Source organism: Lolium perenne, chromosome 4 (genome assembly GCF_019359855.2).
Source record: "Lolium perenne isolate Kyuss_39 chromosome 4, Kyuss_2.0, whole genome shotgun sequence".
Classification (NCBI taxonomy): Eukaryota; Viridiplantae; Streptophyta; class Magnoliopsida; order Poales; family Poaceae; genus Lolium; species Lolium perenne.
Window position 1 is genome coordinate 402182365 of NC_067247.2, and position 21406 is coordinate 402203770.

Here is a 21406-nt window from a genome sequence, read left to right on the forward strand (position 1 = left end):
CTGTTTATTATAACTCTTTGTTCTTCATTTATATCTTTTTAAGAGCATTGCTTTGCGCATTTTTTAAGAAAGAATTAGAACTCTTGCTTCACTAAGAAAGAATTAGAACTCTTGCTTCACTTATACACTTTTGGAGAGTTGAATAGTAATTGATTTGGTTACTTGGCTATATGTTGGGACTAAAACTTGCAAAAAAATATTTCATCGTTAGGCTAGGAGTGGTTGCGGTAATATGGTTAGCCCCCCTACGTAAAAAACATATGGTTTTTAATTTTGAAAAAACTCTCCATTGCAGGTTATTTACGGGTGTACATACCGGCTCCATTTTGTGGTCTTCTCTTCCGCGTCTGGAAAATCACGACATGTTTATAGAGATGTGTACAAGATTAGAAAAGATGTCGAGTGATATCCTTACTCAAGCATAACGACGGTATAGTCTGTGGATCGGCCCTCCGACACCCTAGTCGGTATATGCATAACGACGGTATAGTCTGTGGATCGGCCCTCCAACACCCTAGTCGGTATATGAGTTCGACATTTTATACTTAGGCTGTGTGTATGCAGAGGCCGGGTATAGAACTATCGTGATTGTATGGCCTTGATGCAAATGTTTCAGCTTAGTAAAAGCGCCATTTTTATCAAGAAGAAAAATGAGTCAAAAATTTGAGCTACGCAGAAACTTTTGAAAAAAAAATCTAGTCGGACATAATTTTGTGCATATCCTGGCAAATTTATAGCTATAAAATTGACAATACTATATTGAGAGGAACCTGTTGTTCTGGTTTAGTTTTAAATTTGCATACAAAATTCAAACTGTACGGGGTTTTAATACAGTAAAATCAACAATAATCCATTAACCAATATTTGAGACGCGGTGACCAATTATGGACTGGTTTCTCGCCCGGATCTGAAACTACATAGTTACCATCCTTGTCACAAAATGGATATAAATGTAGCGACTGTTCATAGCATCCGGCTATCTATTAGTACTGTCACGAAGAATGAGGTCTCACAGCCAAAAATCGAGGCCTGATCGAGCAGAATTTGAAACTGGCAACCTGGCCAGCGCAAGACATCCTAACATACTAGTGCTAGCTATTAGTAGTACTCAGTAATTCCGATGCAGGTGTCACAGACCCAGACCCAGCATCAGCCCTTGCTTATCTTACCCACACGCTGGGGATCCTCCACGGCCTTCTCGGCTTTCCTGCAATTAATCAAGTTGCAAACATCAAAAAGCGTCGAAACTACATCTCCACCGGCAGATCGACCAACAAGGGATTTCGATATATGCCCGTGGATCATGGATTCAATTGCTGATTCAATTGCTCAATAACCCAAGACAAGCAATGTCAGCGTTACCTCAGTTCTTCCTTAATCTCTTCATTGTTAGGGTCGAGCTGCAGCGCCTCCCGGAATGCATCAGCGGCGCCCTCGTAGTCCTTCACACAATGAGAAAATAACATACCAGGAGAGGGAGGTATATACAAGTGGAGATAATGGGTTCGATTGCGAGGGTAGAATCGATACAAGCAGCTGTACCTTCATGAAGCTGAGGGCCACGCCTTCACGATACCAGGCCTTGGGCCAGCGGGGCTGCATCTTTCTGCACTTGCGCGCAACTTCCAGAGCTTTATCCCCATGTCTCATACGCAGCCAGCAGATGCTCTGGTTGGCATACATGGCGGCATCTGTAGGGTGTATGTCAAGTACCTGCATTTACAATGAGCAAACGTGCACTCAGTTTAGCTCAACAGGTTGGTGAATAGATCTACTAACAGGCTCTATGGAGCATATCATTGCCTTTTCATCAGTTTGTTTTATTTTTATTTTTATTTTTCTCAAAATGAGGCTTATTCTCCAGCCTCTGCATCACTAGTTTAATTAATGTCTGACCCGAAGTAACAAAACCACGGATATAAGTTGTTGTCTGATTTAAGGCGGGAATGGCTCTACGGATATTGAGCTCACCATAAACCATCAGACAAGTAGTAGAGCTACAGAGAAAACTAAAACACCACATTTTCAATACTGAGCCCGATGTTCTGGAACTATTTCTGTGTGATCTTTGCGATTGTTTCAAACAAGTACTTCCTCTGTTAACTAGCTTGCTAAAAAGGCTTATATTGTGGAACGGAGGGAGTACTAGATAGGCTCGTGCACTTACCTTGCCAAAGAAGGATATCGCTGTACGGTAGTCCTCCTTTGCATATGCTTCCTTTCCTTGTGACTTCCAAGCAGCAATTCTTTCGTCCACAGAAGCTGCATTCTGAACAAAATAGCATGTTCAGTTACAGGCCTACCGAATGACAGTTGGACAGCACAGTAACAATTTAAAGTTCGAAAATTAAATGATGTGCTGCCTGGTCCAAATTCCATCATCCATAATCTCGTTAGCGCAAACTTGGCTGGGGGCAGTACCCATACAACCATCATGGTTTAAATCAGTTAGAAACTTTCCTAGTGAACAAAACGTCAACCCAAATTTGAATACAAACTCTATTTAGGTATAAGAATAGCATCTCCCATCCCAATACATAAAGGGTGCATGGACTAAGAGTTTATGAAGAATGTAGAGGCTTGCAGGTATAAAATGGTGACTACGGTTTCACAAATGTTATCATGCATAAGACTTGCCCTATTTCTTCTAGCCACATCAAACAATTGAAGGACCAACGAGATCCATGCATGCAAACAGAGTTCATGAGTACGCGTACTACGTGTTGAGACTTTTGAATTTGTTAAGGAGAACGCAGCATAAGCCATCTACAAGGGCACAACGAATATTTGTGGTCTAAGTAGAAAATACAACTCAACCACACATTAAGCTTCATGAGTATAACCTGGAATGAAGTGATAAAAAGTATGTACATGCCTGATTGAAGGCCTTCATTATCCCATCAACACTCCAATCTGGCACTTCGGGATCTGGTTTTGTCCCATAAAATAGAACTTCAACAAGGTCCCGATGCCCACCAAATGCTGCGATCTCAAATGGAATATTACCATGCTATATCATAAAAAAAAAAACATAAGATGCCATATAATCCAGCACGAAATACAAAGCCATAAATGTCATTAGATTTTCTTTTCGACAAAAAACTTTCCGAGAAAATGAGATATTCCTGAATTCATCGCACTGGCAGTAACAGAATTAGACACTGTTAAATGAAAAGAACATAATTTACAAGAAAGCAAGACATAGTACTCCCTCTTGATCCATAGTACATGTACTGAGGGGAACGTTAAAACATAATATGGAACTACGGTGACGAACTAGTATTGCAAATCTCAAAGCATAAAAAATGGTAAGAGAGATTATGAGTTACCCTGTCAGGAATATTAGGATCGGCTCCCGCTTCTATGAGCAACTTAAGACAATCCAGGGAGTCATGAAAAATAGCATGCGTTAAAGCAGTCGGTCCAAAGCTACAGTGAGCATTCAGATCTGCACCAGCCTATGGATAACAGTAAAAGAGATTTAGACGCACAGCTGGTACAAGTTATCATGACACATTCAACCAAAAAAATAAGTTCCTCTACAAACTGAGGACACCTAATAGTTACCGTAAGAAGATAAAACTCAGGACAGTCAAACATAACAAAATATATCAAGTCAGTGAATTACTGGACCTCAATCAGTAGCTCCATGCATTTCAAGGACCTCTCATCGACAGCCCTCGCCAGTGGTGTAAACAAGAGTTGCTTTTTGTTTGGCTGAAAAGGGAAATGAATCACGGTTTTCAAAATAATATTTAGGTGCCACCTCCAAGAATAAAGCATACATCATCAAGCACACACAGTTTATCGCATTTGCCTTTTCAATTTATAATATGCATTCAACTAACTGAGGATGGAATAAACATACTTACATCAGCACCATGCTCCAGCAGAACCTTCACAGCCTCAGCTTTGTCCTTTCCAAGCGCCGCGTGTAATGGGGTACCATCCTGCTGATCAACAGTGTCCACGGGAAGTCCTCGGGACAGCAATAGCTTTATAGCCTCGCAGTGACCTGGTGTCATCACAAAGATAGCAGAAATCATGATATATCAGAACCAGAGGAACAGAGAATATCTATACCACTATATAGTACACCAGTTTTTGAATTCTGGTTAGCCACCACGATGAGGTGCAATCAGTTACTAGCCGTTGATTTGATTCACATCGTGAATATCAACCAGTTGTCGATCCCCAAGCTAATTGATCTAACGGCTGACATTTCTGGGATTCGCTCGGTACGGACGCACGCCAAAACGAGGCCATTCAGGATCTTTCTAGAGTCCTCACGGACGCACAAACGTCCTCAAAATTTACTCATGGGAAATCTATTTAAGATCTTTTGTGGCTGGCTGGTTGCTATGACTATGAGCTTACGTACACAACGATTGGAGATGCACAAGATCTGACACCAATAACGACACCAGCTCTAATAAATCAATCAACTCTGCATGATTCCGATTAAGGAGCAAGAACTTGGCAACCGCTTCTAAAAATCTAACGTGTTCTACAAAATTTGGGAATCTCAAACACACAAAAGGTACATTAGCAACCATAATGTGAGTGTCTCCGCATCGTTGCTTGAGTTTAACAATATATTGTTAATTTTACATGTAGATGTAATATCTTAGTACTATTTTCAGCACGATCATCAACCACCACCTCCGCTGCACGGATACGGGGCAGAGAGGCCGTGTCGGATACGGCTCGGATACCGTATCCCTACGGTTTTTGACGTATCGCTAAATTAACGAATTTAAAATAATTGGTGAATAAATCGGATACCTATTCCGATACGGTTTGGATACATGTCCGATACAGCCCAGCCTAGATAAAAAATCCTAACCTCTTTTGTAACCCTCCCCTCGCTAGTTCCCACCCTCCCCTGAGACCCCAACATAGCCGCATCCTCCCCTTGTGGTGGCACCACTAGATCTGCACCCAGCAGCAGGCGGGGACATAGCCGGCGAAGACCCGACAACTTTTGCACCTCAACACAAGAGCCAAGAAGCAGCAGCTCGCCAACTCGCCAGTGGGAAAGCAGGAAGCAGTAGCTTGCCGCCCCACCAGCGGTAAACAGCAGCTTGACTAGCGACTGCAGCAAGCAGCCGATGCCAGGAGCAAGCTACAAATCCTAAGGTTCTACTGTGTAGTCATGTTACTATTTTAGAGAAATCAGGGGTTGTGGGGCAATACCAAATGCCGCTGTATCAATGTACTGGTGTAAATTTATTTCTAATTTAGAAAGCTAGTAAAACGTATCCTCGTATCCGTGCTTTTTCAAAATGTCGTATTTCCGTATCCGTATCGGTCCGATACGGATACACGTATCCGTATCGGTGCTGCGTAGACCACCACGCGTACCTTTTGCTAATATAGATAATACTTGTATTCAAGCAATGACATTGCTTCAATTTACCAAAAAGTGAGAAAGCAAACCTTCCTGTGCTGCAGCATGCAGCGGCGTGCAGCCCTTCTCATTCGGCATGGCAGGATCGCCACCGTGATCGAGAAGATACTTCACAAGCTGGATGTCCCCATTGAGTGCGGCATAGTATATCGGCGTCTCACCTACACGGGGATATAATAAATTGGTGATAAAAGAAATTTCTCCTGCCACGGATGCATACAGAATTTTCAACTAGGTGCGCACACCTGATTTGGAGAGGGAATTGACATCAACTGCACATGTCTCCAGGAGGAAGATGCAGCTCTGGAGGCAGCCCTTGCTTGCTGCCAAATGAAGCGTGTTTCTCCCCTCGGTGTCCTTAACTCCCTGCAGGTCAACCTCCATCGCCATTTCTGATATCGCAGGAACAGTGAAGTCAGAAAACGCAGATGATTATCGCACAATTTTTTTTTGAGCCCACGCAGCCCCCAAATTTAGGGTTTTTCTGGGTTCCTCCCAAACTCGAAAGAGAGAGAAAAATAGATCGGGGCGGCGCTTACTCTTGAGGAGGGAGAGGTCTCCCTGGTAAGCGGCGTGGAGGGCGATCTCCGAGGGGGAGGAAGCCATGGTGATGGCGGCGGCGACCATGGTGGAATAAATTTCTCCGCCTCGAGCGGTGTAGGGTTCGGGGGAATGGGGAGGGGAATGGTGAGTACAGGGGATGGCGTGTCTGCTTATGCGCGTCCTCTAGCGCTAGGGCCGGCCCACATAGGCTGTCTCCGACGGTTTCGGGAACGTTCTAGATACTCCAGTTGGTTTTTCAGTTTACTCGTTTCTCTTCTGGTTTTCTGTTTTTTTCTGTTAGTTTTTCTTCTTCTTTTTCATGAGCATATTTCAATTTTGTGCATTTTTTAAATGCATGAACAGTTTTTTAAAATTTATGAACATTTTTTCAAATCTACAAATATTTTTGAAATTCATGAACATTTTTTTCAAATTTGTGAACATTATTTTTAAATCCATGAACTTTTATTTTTAAATATGAACATCTTTTTTCAAATTCATGAACATTTTTTAATTCATTTTTTCCAAATTTTTGAACAATTTTAAAACCTGTGACTATTTTCTAAAATCTGGAACATTTTTTGTTTCCTGTTTTTCTCAGAATTGACATAAAAACCGGATGCGTTTTCATGTACTAGCATCAGCCAAAGTGGAATGGAAGAAAACAGCCGCGATTGTGAGCGTGCGAGATAATGGGCCGGCCCAAGGGGGCTCCCACGCGAGAGTCAACGCCGCAGCGGACGCTACGAGCGCTGAATAGGAGCGTTGGTGTTTCTTGCTCCCACGAGTCGGTTACCCTTTCTTTATTCTTCTCATATGTTGGCTGGTGAGTGTTTCATTGTCGGTGGCCAATTTCTGGTCAAAGTGGTGCTTCACTAGGCATTAAGCGACACAACAATCAAGACGCTTCTTCTTTGGCGCGTGCTGAGCATCCTCCGGAGGAACGGAAGCAGCAATCCTCTAGTTCCCGCGTCATCCGATCACGAGCCTCGTGACCGTCTGATGCTTTCTTTAACCCCACGCGTAGTCTCTCCACTGAACAAAAACAAAAAAACGCATGCCTTACCTTTCCACCGCGCACATCCCGCACAACTTTGGGGTGGAGCAATGTCGATGTTTCGTAACCGGCTAGTTAATTTATTTGTAGGTAAGTGCTTGTGACCATGATCGGATGGGCTAACAGCATCAAGAACACAAGAATGTATACAGGTTCAGGCCCCGGGATCGACCGGGTAAAAACCCTACTCATGTTGGGATCGATGTATTTTGCCGTGTGAGGCGCTCAAGGTGCAATGGTTTAGTTGGATGGATGGATGGTGGAGTCTCCGGTGGGGAAGGTGTATGGTGTGTGGATGTGTGTATGTGAGAGAGATGTCCCTTGCTTATATAGGGGTGCACTACCGCCTTATAGATGTGGCAAAGTAGTGTTACAGGTCCAGGTACAACCTATGATAGGATGTGAGCTATACTACACTATTGCGGCTGTCATCCGGTTGTCTGGACCGTACAGAGCATGGCCTCAGGAGGCTACTGTACGGGTCGTCAGTGATGACTTTTGGCCCCGGGGGCCCCTTCCCATCTTGGTTACTTGGGATGGGATTAATCATATAGGGCTTCTTTCTTCGTAACGTATGCCCTGGTGGTCACGACAGTGGCCTTGGCATCGAGGATTGTCTTTGATATGATGGATGGCCTTTGGCCAATTGATAGGCCTGGTAGGGCGAGTTACCTAGCTGGAGTCGTCTGCCCGACCTGACCTAGATGACGACCGGCTAGCCCCTCAGTCGGCCTTGCAGTTTTGCCTTCGAATGGTATTGGGTTCCCATGGTTCCTTCAGTAGCCCCCGAGCCTTCGCGTGACTCAAAGAGGTACGCGGGGGATTTTGTCATCTCGCCCGGCAACATGGGTATCTTGAACATAGGCCTTCGTGGTTCGACTTCGTTCATGGCAGCTTAACGGTTCTCTTTGGATTCACGCCCTCCCGTAACCAGTCGGACAACCGGTCCAAAAGGGGGACCTTGTTTGGTTGTGAAGAGCCACTGTTGTAGCGTGTGGTTTGAGATTTACTGACCGATGCGCTCATGTGGTAGTTGATGGGACCTGGCACCTCTATGATCGCTCAAGCCCCCTCGGGATGGAGCGGTTACCAGAGGCTTTGATGACGAGGCATTGATGGTCCGCGGGGGAGGCAGTGGTAGTTGGCGATTGAGATTGCACCACCACTGCAGGAAACAGACACATGTCATCGCGGCGCCATAGTACCCCATGTGTGGTGGGTCCGTTTCAAGGCTTATTTAGGGAAGGAACGGAGTAGACACGAGGAAGATTCCGTTTCAAGGCAATTATATCTTTTTGTTTCTTGTTTTTATTTTCACTAGTTAGGCTTAATGGAAAACAACAACAAAATTAGAGAGCTTTATAGTATTTATCTTGAGTTAGGACATGAGGTGTTTGAAGAGAAAATTAAAAAACCTATGGAACTTTATTTGCATGCTAATAGCAATGTTATTAGTATGAATGCTGTGAACACCATTATTGCTAATACTATGGAAAAGTCTAAGCTTGGGGAAGCTAGTTTTTATGATCTTTTTAATCCCCTAGCTTTAGAGGAGAAAATTTGCTCTGATGATATTTTATCTCCCATATGTGATAATTCTAATGATGCTTGTGATATCTTAAATCAACCTACTAAAAGTATTCCTTTTAAAATACCTATGAAAATTGTTGAAAAGATCATGGATGAACGTTATGCAGGGGATGGAATAGTCCATCCAAGTGATCACTTGTTGAAACTTAAAGAACTTTGTGAGTTGTTTAAGGTTGCAGGTTTATCATGAGAAAATGCCATGAAGAAATTATTTCCATTGTCACTTAAGGACAAAGCAAGGGAGTGGTATCAGCTACTAGATGATCCTCATCATTCGGAGTGGAAGGAGCTTGAATCTCTCTTTTACTTTAAATTTTATCCTCCTCATGAAATGCATTTAGATAGGAATTATATTTATAATTTTCATCCTCATGATGGATAAAGTATTTCCCAAGCATGGGGGAGATTGAAGTCACTAATGCTCAAATGTCCCATTCATGAGCTCCCCAGTAATATTGTTATTAATAATTTTTATGCAAGGCTTTCAGGACAGTACAAAGACTATCTGGATGCTTGTATAGAGGGATCTTTCACAAGTAAGGAGGTTGAAGCTAAGTGGGATCTTCTTGAAACAATTCAAAGCAATACCGAAGATTGGGATAACGACAAAGGTAAAGAATCAGGTATAAACTATGAGTATGATTGCATTAAGTTTTTCGCTGAAACTGCTGATTTTCAAGAGCTTAGTGCTAAATATGGTCTTGATCCTCAAATTATTGTTGATTGCTGTAGAGCCTTTGCTTCTCATATTAATGTTCCTAAAGGAAATTGGGATATATATCATGAACCTTTAAAGACACTTGCATGAAAAATGAAACTGTTATTAATGATTGCAATAAACATGCTCAAACTTCTGAAAGTACTATTTCTTATAAGCATGTTAATTTTTGTGGAGCACTTAGACCTTGTGAAAAGAATCAAATCGAAGAAGAATATTGTATCCATCACAGGAATGAAAAAACTAGAATATGGGATAGGGCTTTAAATGATCTTGGTGAAAAAGTTTGTGCCCTCTATCCTTTTGTTTGTGAACTTTGCTATAAAGTAGGCCATTTCAATTTTCAATGCTCAAGCTATGATAATAGCCTTTCGAATCCAATGAGTACTGCAAGTTTGTATTGTGATGATATGATCACTCCTAATCAGCATGATGAACTTACATTATTTTTGGGGTATGAAGAGTTATCAAGGAAAACTTCTTTGGTAGATATGAGTGCTTTTGATATAAATAGCATCTTGCATGGATGTCATCTTTATTGTGTTGATAATTGCCACGCAAATACTTACATACAAAATATTGTAAAAGATGAAACTTTACCAAAATATGACAGGACTAATATGTGTTTTGTTCTTATTAATGAAAAGGAGGAATCCTCCAAAGTTTCTTCTATTGTTTCTGACAATAAACCAGGGTATGTGGAGAAGCTCCCTTTCAAGCCTCTCCCTCTTAAAGAGAAGAAGAAGAAGAAGAAGAAGAAGAAGAAGAAGAAGAAGAAGAATAAGAAGAAGAAGAAGAAGAGGAGGAGGAGGAGTAAAAGGAGAGAGGAAGTAGTATTTTCCCCAAAACATGTTGCTCCTATTTTAGTTTTTGTTGATGAGTCTGAACTCGATGATGAGCCTATGACTGTTACCTATAGTAGTGATCATGATTGGGAAAAGCACACTACTTTTGATATTGAAAATCTCTTGGGTACCAATTCTGAAAATGATGATGTTAATAATTGTTGTACTATTAGTACTATCCATGTTCCTCCCAATGATGATATGTTTACAAATGAACACACTTTGGAAGATAACTATTCTATTGCTTATGATGATACTATACCTCCAATATATGATGATTACAATGATGAATATGATATTTTCAGTCCACCTACTATTGAGGAGAAAATTAATTATGATTACAATATGCCTCCTATATTTGATGATTATGGTGATGAGAATAATAATGATAGCTATTTTGTTGAATTTGCTCCCACTACAATTAATAAGAATGACTATGCTTATGTGGGGAGTAGTAATTATTTTATGCATGTGGCTCGTGATAAGAATGTTTTATGTGATAGTTATATTGTTAATTTTATTCATGATGCTACTGAAAGTTATTATGAGAAAGGGAAACATGGTTTTATGTATCTCAACAATATTAAGTTTCACCTCTTTATGTTGAAAATTTTGAAGTTGCACTTGTTTTGCTTTCCTATGCTTGTTGCTTTGTGCTTCCATGACTTGTTTCTTTACAAGATTATTTTCCATAGGAAGTGGTTAGACTTAAATTTGTTTTATATTTGCTTCTTGATGCTAACTCCGCCTATGTTGTCTCAACATAGCCGGTCCCAAGCCCGGGTAAAGGAGGAGGGTTGTGATAGGCGTGGCGAGCCAACGTAAAAAAAAACCCAGCCACTCTTATGGAGATGAAAACCCAAAGGAACCTCGTTGGGGCGTAACCCTCTTAGCGACGCGCCACATCGGAACCCGGGTGTGGTGTCAAATGGGCAAGGGCCGGGCCGTCACCCCCTTGGTGGCGCGCCGTATCTTGATCTGGATACGGTGATAAGTGAGCAAGGGTCGGGTCGCCGCATCCTTAGTGGCGCGCTGCACCGACGCCCCGGTGTAGTGAAAAATGAGCAAGGGTCTCCGCATTTGACTCGACGAGTGCGGAGGGTAAGGAAGTTAGCCGAGCCTAGGAGGATACGCTTAGGTAGCTGGAACGTAGGCTCCCTGACGGGTAAGTTACGGGAGTTAGTTGATACGGCGGTGAGGAGGCGTGTTGATGTCCTATGTGTCCAAGAGACCAAATGGAAGGGACAGAAGGCGAAGGAGGTGGAGGATACCGGTTTCAAGTTGTGGTACGGGGGACAACTTCAAACAAAAATGGAGTAGGCATCTTGGTCAATAAGAGCCTCATGGATGGAGTTGTGGACGTCAAGAGGCAAGGGGACCGGATGATCCTTGTCAAGCTGGTTGTTGGGGACTTAGTCCTCAATGTTATCAGCGCGTATGCCCCACAAGTAGGCCACAATGAGAGCACCAAGAGGGAGTTCTAGGAAGGCCTGGAGGACTTGGTTAGGAGGGTACCTATTGGTGAGAAGCTCTTCATAGGAGGAGACCTCAATGGCCATGTGGGTACATCTAACACAGGTTTTGAAAGGGTGCATGGGGGCTTTGGCTATGGCATCAGGAACCAAGAAGGAGAAGACGTCCTGAGCTTCGCTCTAGCCTATGACATGGTCGTAGCTAACACCCTCTTTAGAAAGAGAGAATCCCATCTAGTGACGTTCAGTAGTGGTCTACACTCTAGCCAGATTGATTTTGTCCTCTCTAGAAGAGAAGACAGACGCGCCTGCATTGATTGTAAGGCGATACCTGGAGAGAGTGTTGTCCCTCAACATAAGCTGGTGGTTGCTGACTTTCGCTTTAGGATCCGTGTCCAGCGGGGTAAGCGCGCCAAAGTCGCTAGAACGAAGTGGTGGAAGCTCAAGGGTGAGGCATCCCAGGCTTTCAGGGAGAGGGTTATTAAGGAGGGCCCTTGGGAGGAAGGAGGCGATGCAAACATGATGTGGACGAGTATGGCGACCTGCTTACGGAAGGTCGTTGTAGAGGAGTTTGGGGTGACTAAGGGAAGTAGAAGGGAATCTAAGGATACCTGGTGGTGGAACGATGAGGTCCAGAAGGTTATTAGGGAGAAGAAGGACTGTTTCAGATGTCTATATCTGGACAGGAGTGCAACTAACATGGAGAAGTACAAGGTGGCGAAGAAGGCTGCAAAGCGGGCGGTGAGTGAAGCAAGGGGTCGGGCGTATGAGGACCTCTACCAACGTTTAAACACGAAGGAAGGCGAAAGAGACATCTATAATGTAAGCCCCAGGAGTAGGAAAACCCAGAGCGCGCAGGTAAGAGGGGTTTATGTGCATGAGGTCACTACAAGGGACCGTGAGGTCGCCTCGCATTCCCAAGCTTATGGGTAGGCCAAGCAACAACTCGACACGCCCATGCACACAACACCCACCTCAAAGGCTCACGTTAGGCTTTCCAAGCCTGAGTGCTTCACCTTCCTGTGCACTTCACACATACACGCACTGTGCACAGGATACAAGGGTAGAATACAGCTTGAATATCACAACATGACTATGTATGACACAAAAGATGGAAATAAAGTTCATATATAGCAACGCTCTAATGAGCAAGATCCAAATGACACTCAAAGGGGAACATATCCCATCAGTACATCATACATAAGATAGCAAATAGTCTGGGTACAGACAAGATCCAAATTGGACTAAGAGTCCTGAAGATAACCAAGCGGGGGTTCCATAACCAACAAGCCACAGGCTGCTGCCTTAGGAACGATCCTGCTACGCAACGAAGTCGTCGTCCGTGAACTCGACAAAGTAGCCTCCATCGTACTGCTCATCATCTGTCGTACCTGTTTGTCGAAAAGCGGGTTCCGGAAAAAGAAAGAGAAAAACGAGGATAAGTACCAATGGCACGTACTTGCGAGACAAGACCAGCTATGCTTGCTGGGGGGCGGTATAAACTTCGCCCGGCTATATGTGGAGTTTAGCGGCAGCAAAGCACTATCCAATAGAGACACACTACAACATTCGTCTATTAGAGAAGATGAGAGAGCGCATAATCTAGCAGTTCTATACTCTGCAAACAAGACCCAGCCAATGCGGTCCCCCTTAGCCAAGAGGTACTAACAAGGCACTCACACAGTTGACAATTTTATATCCATTCCATTGTAATAGGGCTAACTTACTACGCAAGTAATTAGCAAGTTATTAGCGACATCATTAGGTGTAAGTTGTTCTATGATCGAGTTAAACAGCTCCAAGTCGTCCATAACCGCGGACACGGCTTTCCGAAAAGATTTACCCTGCAGGGGTGCACCAATGTTACCATACACACACGCTCTATCCTCCAACCAGGCGATGGAAGATATCACGACAAGACCGTTCCCAGATCAACAAGAAAGTCTAGGGGGGCCACCCGACTAAGCTACCCGTATCGAAGTTCGGCCGTACTCCGAAGCGGACTCAGGGTTTGCGCCGGCGGCTAGGCGTGCAAACCACACGCTTCGCTAAACGTCCCGCAAGGTACAGTACAGAATATAAACACCCGAAGGCAACAGGAAGTAAACACCCGAAGGCAACAGTAAGTAAAGCATGGCATACATGGCATAGGCAAATAAAACCAAGGTTGTGGCCCCCTTTTCAACAGACTTGAGAAATGGTAATGGGTGATGGGGGATCCCGATAAAATCTCCCAAGAGTGGTTAGCGCGCTCAGTCTTAGAAACAGATAATAAGAACTCGGTCCTAGGGGACACAAGCGAGACAAAAATCCGATGCTTTCGCAAAGGGGCTCACCGATGCCTCTGCATATTATTATCCCTTAGCAATTTTAGTGGTAGCAAAAGTTATCACCATCATTTTCAAAAAGGTGGTACATGTGTCAACATCCCAACAAGATATCCCGAATATTTCGAGATATCAATAGAAACCCTAAACTCGCCTACGACTCGCAAAGCTGGCAAACAACAAACAATAGGTAGGGCGAGGAGGTGTAATTCGGTAATATAGGGTAACAGGTGGAATATGACACGTGACACAACAGAATCGCAACATAGGGATAGCAATAGATCAAAAGAGCAAGAAACTGTAAAATAGGTGAAGAGGTGGGCTCGCCTGTCAGATCAGCGGTAGAAGCACAGACACGATCCTCCTGGGGGTGCTCGTACTCCTGCTCGAACTGCTCTGCGTCTACTCGAGAAGAACCAAATAGCACATACAAGAAAAGGTACAGCACAAATCAATACAAGTAGATGCAATGCGCAATATGATGCATGATGACATGGCAAGATGATATGTGCAAGGCAAAATTAAGTGGGGTGCTCTAATTCACATGAAATGATGAACACCCTCACATATTGTTTTAATTCAAGTTTGCAAGTTTTAATTGGACAATTCAGGGATGATGCCAATGATGCATGAGGATGCAAGATTTGAATTCCTCTCGTTTTTCTGATGAGAATGGACATAAAATTTACCAGATTTGGAAATATAGAAAAAGAGTTATGAATTATGCCATATTAACCAAATTAATTCAGATTTAAATTATGTCCAAATTTTATTTATTCAAAACCCAAAACAAACTTTATATTTGGAAAGTTCATGTTTTGCTGATACTCAAACATATAAAGTTTGTTGAAATTGGAATTCGAAAAGTGCAAAAATTAAATAGTTGAAAAAGGGGACAGATTTCATATTGTGAAAAAGGAAAAGGAAATTCGAATTTGACACAGATTTGGCGGGAGTTGATTTTCACAGAGTTAGGGCTAGCCCTGGTCGCTGACCAGTGGGTCCCTGCGCCACGTAGGCATGCACGCGTGGCAGATCAAAAAGTTGGGTTAAACCCGCGCCGGGGATTCGAACTCGCGCTGGCCAAATGCCTGAGAACGGGCGCAGCCACTGGGCTGCTGTGCGGTGTTTGGTTAGAAACAGGTTGCAAACCAGGTAAGGTGTTGCGCGGTGGTTAACTGAAATTTTGGACAGCGCGAACTGAAACTGGACACTTGCTGTTCCTGCAGCTAGCCTTACGCACAGTATTTAAAGCGTTGACAACTACGGATCTGTTTGGTTTCAGGCGGAGATCTCGACAAGTTGAGAACGCTGGATGTGCCAAGATTCCAATGGAACAGGAATGATTCAGATTGGTGCACTGTGTCGACGGCGAGGTTCGACGGAAGTGGAGGTCGTGTCACGGGCGAGGAACAGCAAAACTGAAACGCGGTTTCTGGACCAAAGTTTGGTTGAAGGTGGCGTCGTGTACAGGCCTCGAATCCAAGTGCTTCCAAAACGAAAAACGTAGCCCTTACTCGCATCTTTCCAACGGTGTTTGCCGCTCGTGCTGGAGTGGAGTGGTTCGCCGGCGATGCTCGTCGGAAAACGGCACCGTGAAACAGATGAAAAGGAACACTTTTATTCGTTTTTGAAAACGTTCTCTGCCTCGATCTGTGAACCTGGCATGCAGATGAGGTGTAGGGGATGGTGCTGCTCACCCTGGGTTGGCTGATGACGAGAGGGAAGCGGCGGAGCGGTCGGAGACGAAGAAGAAGGGGAAGAAGCCGGGGGTAGACGAGGTAGTAGTGGACGCGTTCGAACAGATCTTGTGCTCCTGCTCCGTGACGTCGATGTTGAGGAAGGAGACGAAGACGCGGACTCGATCCCGTGCTCAGGTGAGGTCGTCGGAGTTCATGGCGGCGGCGCGGACGTCGACCGGTGTTTGCTCACGGTTTTGCTCTCGGTAGGGGTTTTTCCCGGAAGGAGAAGAGAGGGTGGCGGCGGCTGTTGAGGAGGAAGCTAGGCTAGGGTTTGGAGGAGGGCTGCTGCTACTTTTATGTGACGGGAGGAGCAGGTGACCGTGAGGAGGAGGGCGACGGCGTCGCTTTTCTTCCCAGAAGCAGGTGGAGGATACGGCGACGTCGAGCGAAAAAGGTACGTGTCTGTTTACTGTTCTCGGCATTGCATGTTGGGCTGGGCTGGGCCTCCTCGGTGAGAAGGAGAGAGAGGCTACCGGGTTGGTTAGCAGGCCTCCGGGGTGGCTGCTAGGTGGGCTGCCGGATTGGTAGAGGGGTGTAGCTAGGTTAGGGTTAGCTAGGTTTTCTCTTCTCTCTTCTCTTTTCTCCCTTTTTATTTTCTGTTTTTGTTTTGTTTTCAACTCAGAACCAAAAGTGTATTTTGATAAGAGATAAAGTTTGAGTATTTGAAGGGGAGAGAATATGAGAGAAGTCACATACACATGTGATGAAGAAAGAAGAATAGAATTAAAAGAGGAAGATGCATGGAGCTAAAATAAATGTAAACTCCATGATTTTAAGTGCAACAACAACAAAAAAATATTGGTTGTATTACATATCAAACCAATTACTTGGGATGGAGTATCTCCAACCCAATCATAAATTGGTTTGGGCAAAGAAGAGGTTAAGGTTGACACCAATTTTTAGAAAATTTTGGCCATGACCCATTTGTGTTAGGATTAAGAGAGGGAGAAGATGGTGTGCCTTTCTTGGAACATCACAAGAGGAGGGGATGCACCAAGAAGAAGAAGGAGGAGAACAACAAGCAAAAGAATAAGATCCAAAACCAAATGCAAATTAATAAAAGCCAAAGATGATAATATGCATGAGTGCAATATGATGACATGAACAAAAGCAAGAAAAGGTAAAAGGGATCTATGTATTACTCTTGGGATGTTACAAACGCCCCCCCTTGAAGGAATCGCGCCCCGAGATTCTCAGGAAGAAGAGAAGAAGGACGGGTACTCGGAACGGAGTTGATCTTCCCGCTCCCAAGTTGCTTCTTTATCGGAATGGTGCGACCACTGCACCTTGAGGAACTTGACAGAGTTGTTGCGAGTACGACGTTCAGCTTCATCAAGAATCCGAACGGGATGCTCTTTGTAGGAGAGGTCTTCTTGGAGGTCGATGGACTCGTGATCAACTGCACGGCCCGGATCTTTGAAGCACTTCTTGAGCTGTGACACGTGGAAGACATCGTGCACTTTGGAGAGCTTCTCAGGAAGTTCAAGGAGGTAAGCGACTTCACCACGCTTTGCTAGAGCTTTGAAGGGACCAATGTATCTTGGCGCCAGCTTGCCTTTGATACCAAAGCGATGAGTGCCCCTCAATGGAGTAACACGGAGATAGGCTTGATCTCCAGGCTGATAGGTCATATCACGGTGCTTGTTGTCATAATAGCTTTTCTGCCGAGATTGTGCTATCTTCAGATTGTCACGAATGATTCGCACCTTTTCTTCAGCCTCATTGATGACATCGGGGCCAAAGATTTGCCTTTCACCGGTTTCAGACCAGTTTAGAGGTGTTCTGCATTTGCGACCATAGAGAGCTTCGAAAGGTGCCATGCCCAAACTGGCTTGATAGCTGTTGTTGTAAGAGAACTCAGCGAATGGAAGGCATTCTTCCCATTTCATGCCGAAGGAGATAACACAGGCACGGAGCATGTCCTCTAGAATCTGATTGACTCTCTCGACTTGCCCACTTGTTTGAGGATGATAAGCTGTGCTGAAGAGCAGATTAGTTCCCATAGCTTTCTGAAAGCTAGCCCAAAACCTGGAAGTGAAGATGCTTCCGCGATCAGAGCTTATTTCCAAGGGGACACCATGAAGAGAGACGATCTTTGCAGTGTAGAGCTCGGCCAACTGACTAGCAGATATTGTCTCTTTGACAGGAAGGAAGTGAGCAACCTTGGAAAGACGGTCGATCACCACGAAGATAGCATCATTGCCTTTGCGAGACTTTGGAAAACCAGTTACAAAGTCCATCTCAATCTTATCCCATTTCCACTCAGGAATCTTCAGGGGTTGTAGGACACCGGCAGGTCTTTGATGTTCTGCTTTGACACGACGACAGACATCACATTCTGCCACGTAACGAGCAACATCCCTTTTCATCCTAGTCCACCAATAGGTAGACTTGATATCGAGATACATCTTTGTGCTGCCAGGATGGATAGAAAGAGGAGTGTCGTGAGCTTCTTTAAGAATGAGGTTTCTCAGATCTGGATCGTTCGGAACAACAAAACGACCTTGGAAGAACAGAGTTCCTTGATCGTCGAGAGAGAAAGACTTGTACTTGGGCTTGTGCATATTCTCTTTGATGTTCTTGCTGCAAATATCTCGCAACTGTCCTTTTCGGATCTTATCTTCAAGAGTTTGCGTGATCACCAAGTTTGCAAGGTAGCCTTGGGGAACGAGCTCAAGATTCAATTTCCTGAATTCTTCATAAAGAGCAGGTTGACTTTCTTGAATCCTGAGGTTGTTGCAATAGGATTTGCGACTAAGGGCGTCAGCCATGACATTAGCTTTGCCTGGAGTGTAGCTGATAGACAGATCAAAGTCCTTGATGGTTTCCATCCATCTCGTTTGACGGAGGTTCAAGTTGGGTTGTGTGAAGATGTATTTGAGACTCTTGTGGTCGGTGAAGATCTCACATTTGTTGCCCAACAAGTATTGGCGCCATGTTATTAAAGCATGTAACACGGCTGCAAGCTCGAGATCATGTGTGGGATAGTTGAGTTCATGCTTTTTCAACTGATGAGAAGCATACGCTACAACTTGACGTTCTTGCATGAGGACAGCGCCTAGTCCATGAAGAGAGGCATCACAGAATATCTGGAAAGGTTTAGAAGTATCTGGAAGAACAAGAACAGGTGTGGAAGTGAGCTTCTGCTTGAGGAGGTCAAAACTTTCTTGGCATTGAGGAGACCAAAGGAACTTCTTGTCTTTCTTGAGGAGATCGGTAAGAGGCTTGGCGATCTTGGAGAAATTCTCAACGAAGTGGCGGCAGTAACTTGCCAAACCGAGGAAACTTCTCACTTGCTTGACATTCTTCGGAGGAAGCCATTCAACGATCGCCTTGACGGTTTCAGGATTGACAGCAATGCCTTTTCCGGAAATGATATGGCCAAGATAGACGACTTGAGGAAGCCAGAATTCACATTTAGAGAACTTGGCATAAAGACGATGTTCACGAAGCTTCATGAGAATGAGGCGAAGATGCTCTTCATGCTCCTCATTGGACTTGGAGTAGACAAGGATATCATCGAGATAGACTACCACAAACTTGTCGAGGTACTCCATGAAAATGTAGTTCATCAACCGAGAGAAAGTGGCAGGAGCATTAGTGAGGCCAAAAGACATGACGGTGTATTCGTAGAGACCATAACGAGTTTTGAAAGCTGTCTTGGGTACATCCTCTTTTCGGATTTTGATTTGGTGATAACCGCTTCTCAAATCCATCTTAGAGAACACAGTTGCACCCGCAAGCTGATCAAAGAGCTCATTGATGCGAGGAAGAGGATATGTATTCTTGATCGTTTTCTCATTGAGAGGGCGGTAGTCAACCACCAATCGATCAGTTTTATCCTTTTTCTTGACGAAGATGGTAGGACATCCCCATGGAGAAGTGCTTGGCTGAATGAAACCAAGTTTTTGCAACTCATCAAGCTGCTTCTTGAGTTCAGCCAACTCATTTGGACCCATTTTGTATGGCCGCTTTGAGATAGGAGCTGTTCCAGGCTCTAGTTCAATGACGAACTCAACAGCCCTGTCAGGTGGCATACCTGGAAGTTCTTCAGGAAAGACATCTGGAAAGTCGCAAACCACCGGTATAGCTTCAAGCTCCGGAAGAGAACTAGGATTCAAAGCAAAGAGCTGAACGGAAGGTGTTTGAGAAGGTGTATAGGTCAAGGTTCCTGTCGAAGTAGGAAGAGAAACTGAATGTTCGGCGCAATCAATGACAACTTTGTTGGCCTTCAACCAATCCATGCCAAGGATAACATTAATGCCAGAGTTTCGAAGGAGTATGAGAGAAGCCTCGAACGAATGGTTCCCAATCTGAACTTGGTTACCATGGCTTATCTTCGAAGATACCATTTGTCCTCCGGGAGAGTGAACCACGAGATTAGATGGCAAGATCTCTTGTGCTAACCCATGTGTATCCGCAAAACTTGAAGACACAAAAGAAAGAGAAGCTCCTGTATCGAACAGAACTTTTGCCGGAATAGAGTTAACGAGCAAAGTACCAAGCACGACGTCGGTAGCTTGTTCAGCCTGCTCAACGTTGATGTTGTTGACGCGAGCAGCTCTCGGACCTTGCCTGGTGTTGTTGTTGAAGGCACGGCCCGGAGCTGGTGCACGAACCATCGCATTTGTCGTAGTAGAGCGAGGTGGTGGTGGAGGCAGCTTCTGAGGGCAGAAGGTGGAGATGTGCCCTGCCTGACCACACTTGTAGCACGTGGGATCGGCACGTGGACCCATCGGCCTTGGTCCACCATAAGCAGGCCTTGGCGGAGGTTGGTAGGTCCTCTGCTGTAGCTGTGGGGTGGGAGGGCGGGGAGCATACCCAGCGTTTGCTGCGCGGGGAGCATACCCAGCTTGTGTAGCTTGTCTTGGCGGTGCGGGATAAGGAACCCACAGCCTGCGCTTCTGAGGCGGCGTTGATGAAGGAGCACCAACCTCTCGAGTATGCTTGCGTGACTCCTCGAACGCAAGCCTACCCGACTCTTCCCTGATAGCAGTGTTTACCAGCTTGTCAAAGGTATCCACCATCACATGAGTGAGCGCATACTTGAGTGCCGGCTTGAGGCCATTACGGAACCTCTTCTGCTTCTTGGCATCAGTAGACACTTCTTCACCACCATAACGAGCTAGCTTGGAGAACTCGATGCTGTATGCCATCACATCTTTGTTGCCCTGAACAAGACTGAGGAATTTCTCCTTCATCCTGTCCATTAGCCCTTCAGGAATGTGGTGGCTCCTGAAAACTTCCCTGAATTCTTCCCAAGTGACATCCGGCGCATTGGCGGGACGCATCTCGAGGAAGTTCTCCCACCATGCGGCGGACCCTCCTGTCAGTAGGTGAGTCGCAAACCGCACTTTGTCTTCTGGGGCGACTCCCGCTGTGTTGAGCATGCGATTGACATCGCGTACCCAATCATCTGCATCCAGCGGTTCAGGAGTAGAGTCGAACGATCGCGGGTTCAGCTGCAAGAAGTCCCGGATCATCACTCGGCCATTGCCTTGACGAGCTTGATCAAAGTTGTGCTGGGTTTGCTGCATCTGACCCAACAGCTGAGTCATTTGCAACAGGGCTTATCCCATCGGAGGAGGTGGTGGAGGTCTAACCATCCTGTTGAGGGAAACATAAGACGGTTGAAACAACAGATGACAACATAGCTTAGAACAAGGATTTAAAACCAGATAACACATCGATCCATAGAATTC

The 21406-nt window shown here is 44.8% G+C and overlaps 1 protein-coding gene and 1 long non-coding RNA gene across 2 annotated transcripts; both read right to left on the reverse strand.

Moving 5' to 3' along the window:
• Positions 1–823: 823 nt before the first annotated feature.
• LOC127297400 (uncharacterized) lies at positions 824–6121 on the reverse strand. Its single transcript, XM_051327705.2, has 11 exons — positions 5950–6121; positions 5656–5802; positions 5440–5571; positions 3873–4015; positions 3634–3717; positions 3330–3458; positions 2876–3010; positions 2168–2269; positions 1543–1713; positions 1363–1442; positions 824–1207 (listed from the first exon to the last, which is right to left on the reverse strand). The coding sequence occupies exons 1-11, from the start codon at positions 6035–6037 to the stop codon at positions 1150–1152; spliced, it is 1269 nt and encodes a 422-aa protein (XP_051183665.1). The 5' UTR covers positions 6038–6121; the 3' UTR covers positions 824–1149.
• A 6628-nt stretch (positions 6122–12749) lies between these two features.
• Positions 12750–14365, reverse strand: LOC139830375 (uncharacterized). Its single transcript, XR_011742280.1, has 2 exons — positions 14290–14365; positions 12750–13026 (listed from the first exon to the last, which is right to left on the reverse strand). It is a non-coding gene; the product is annotated as an uncharacterized lncRNA (long non-coding RNA).
• Positions 14366–21406: the final 7041 nt, after the last annotated feature.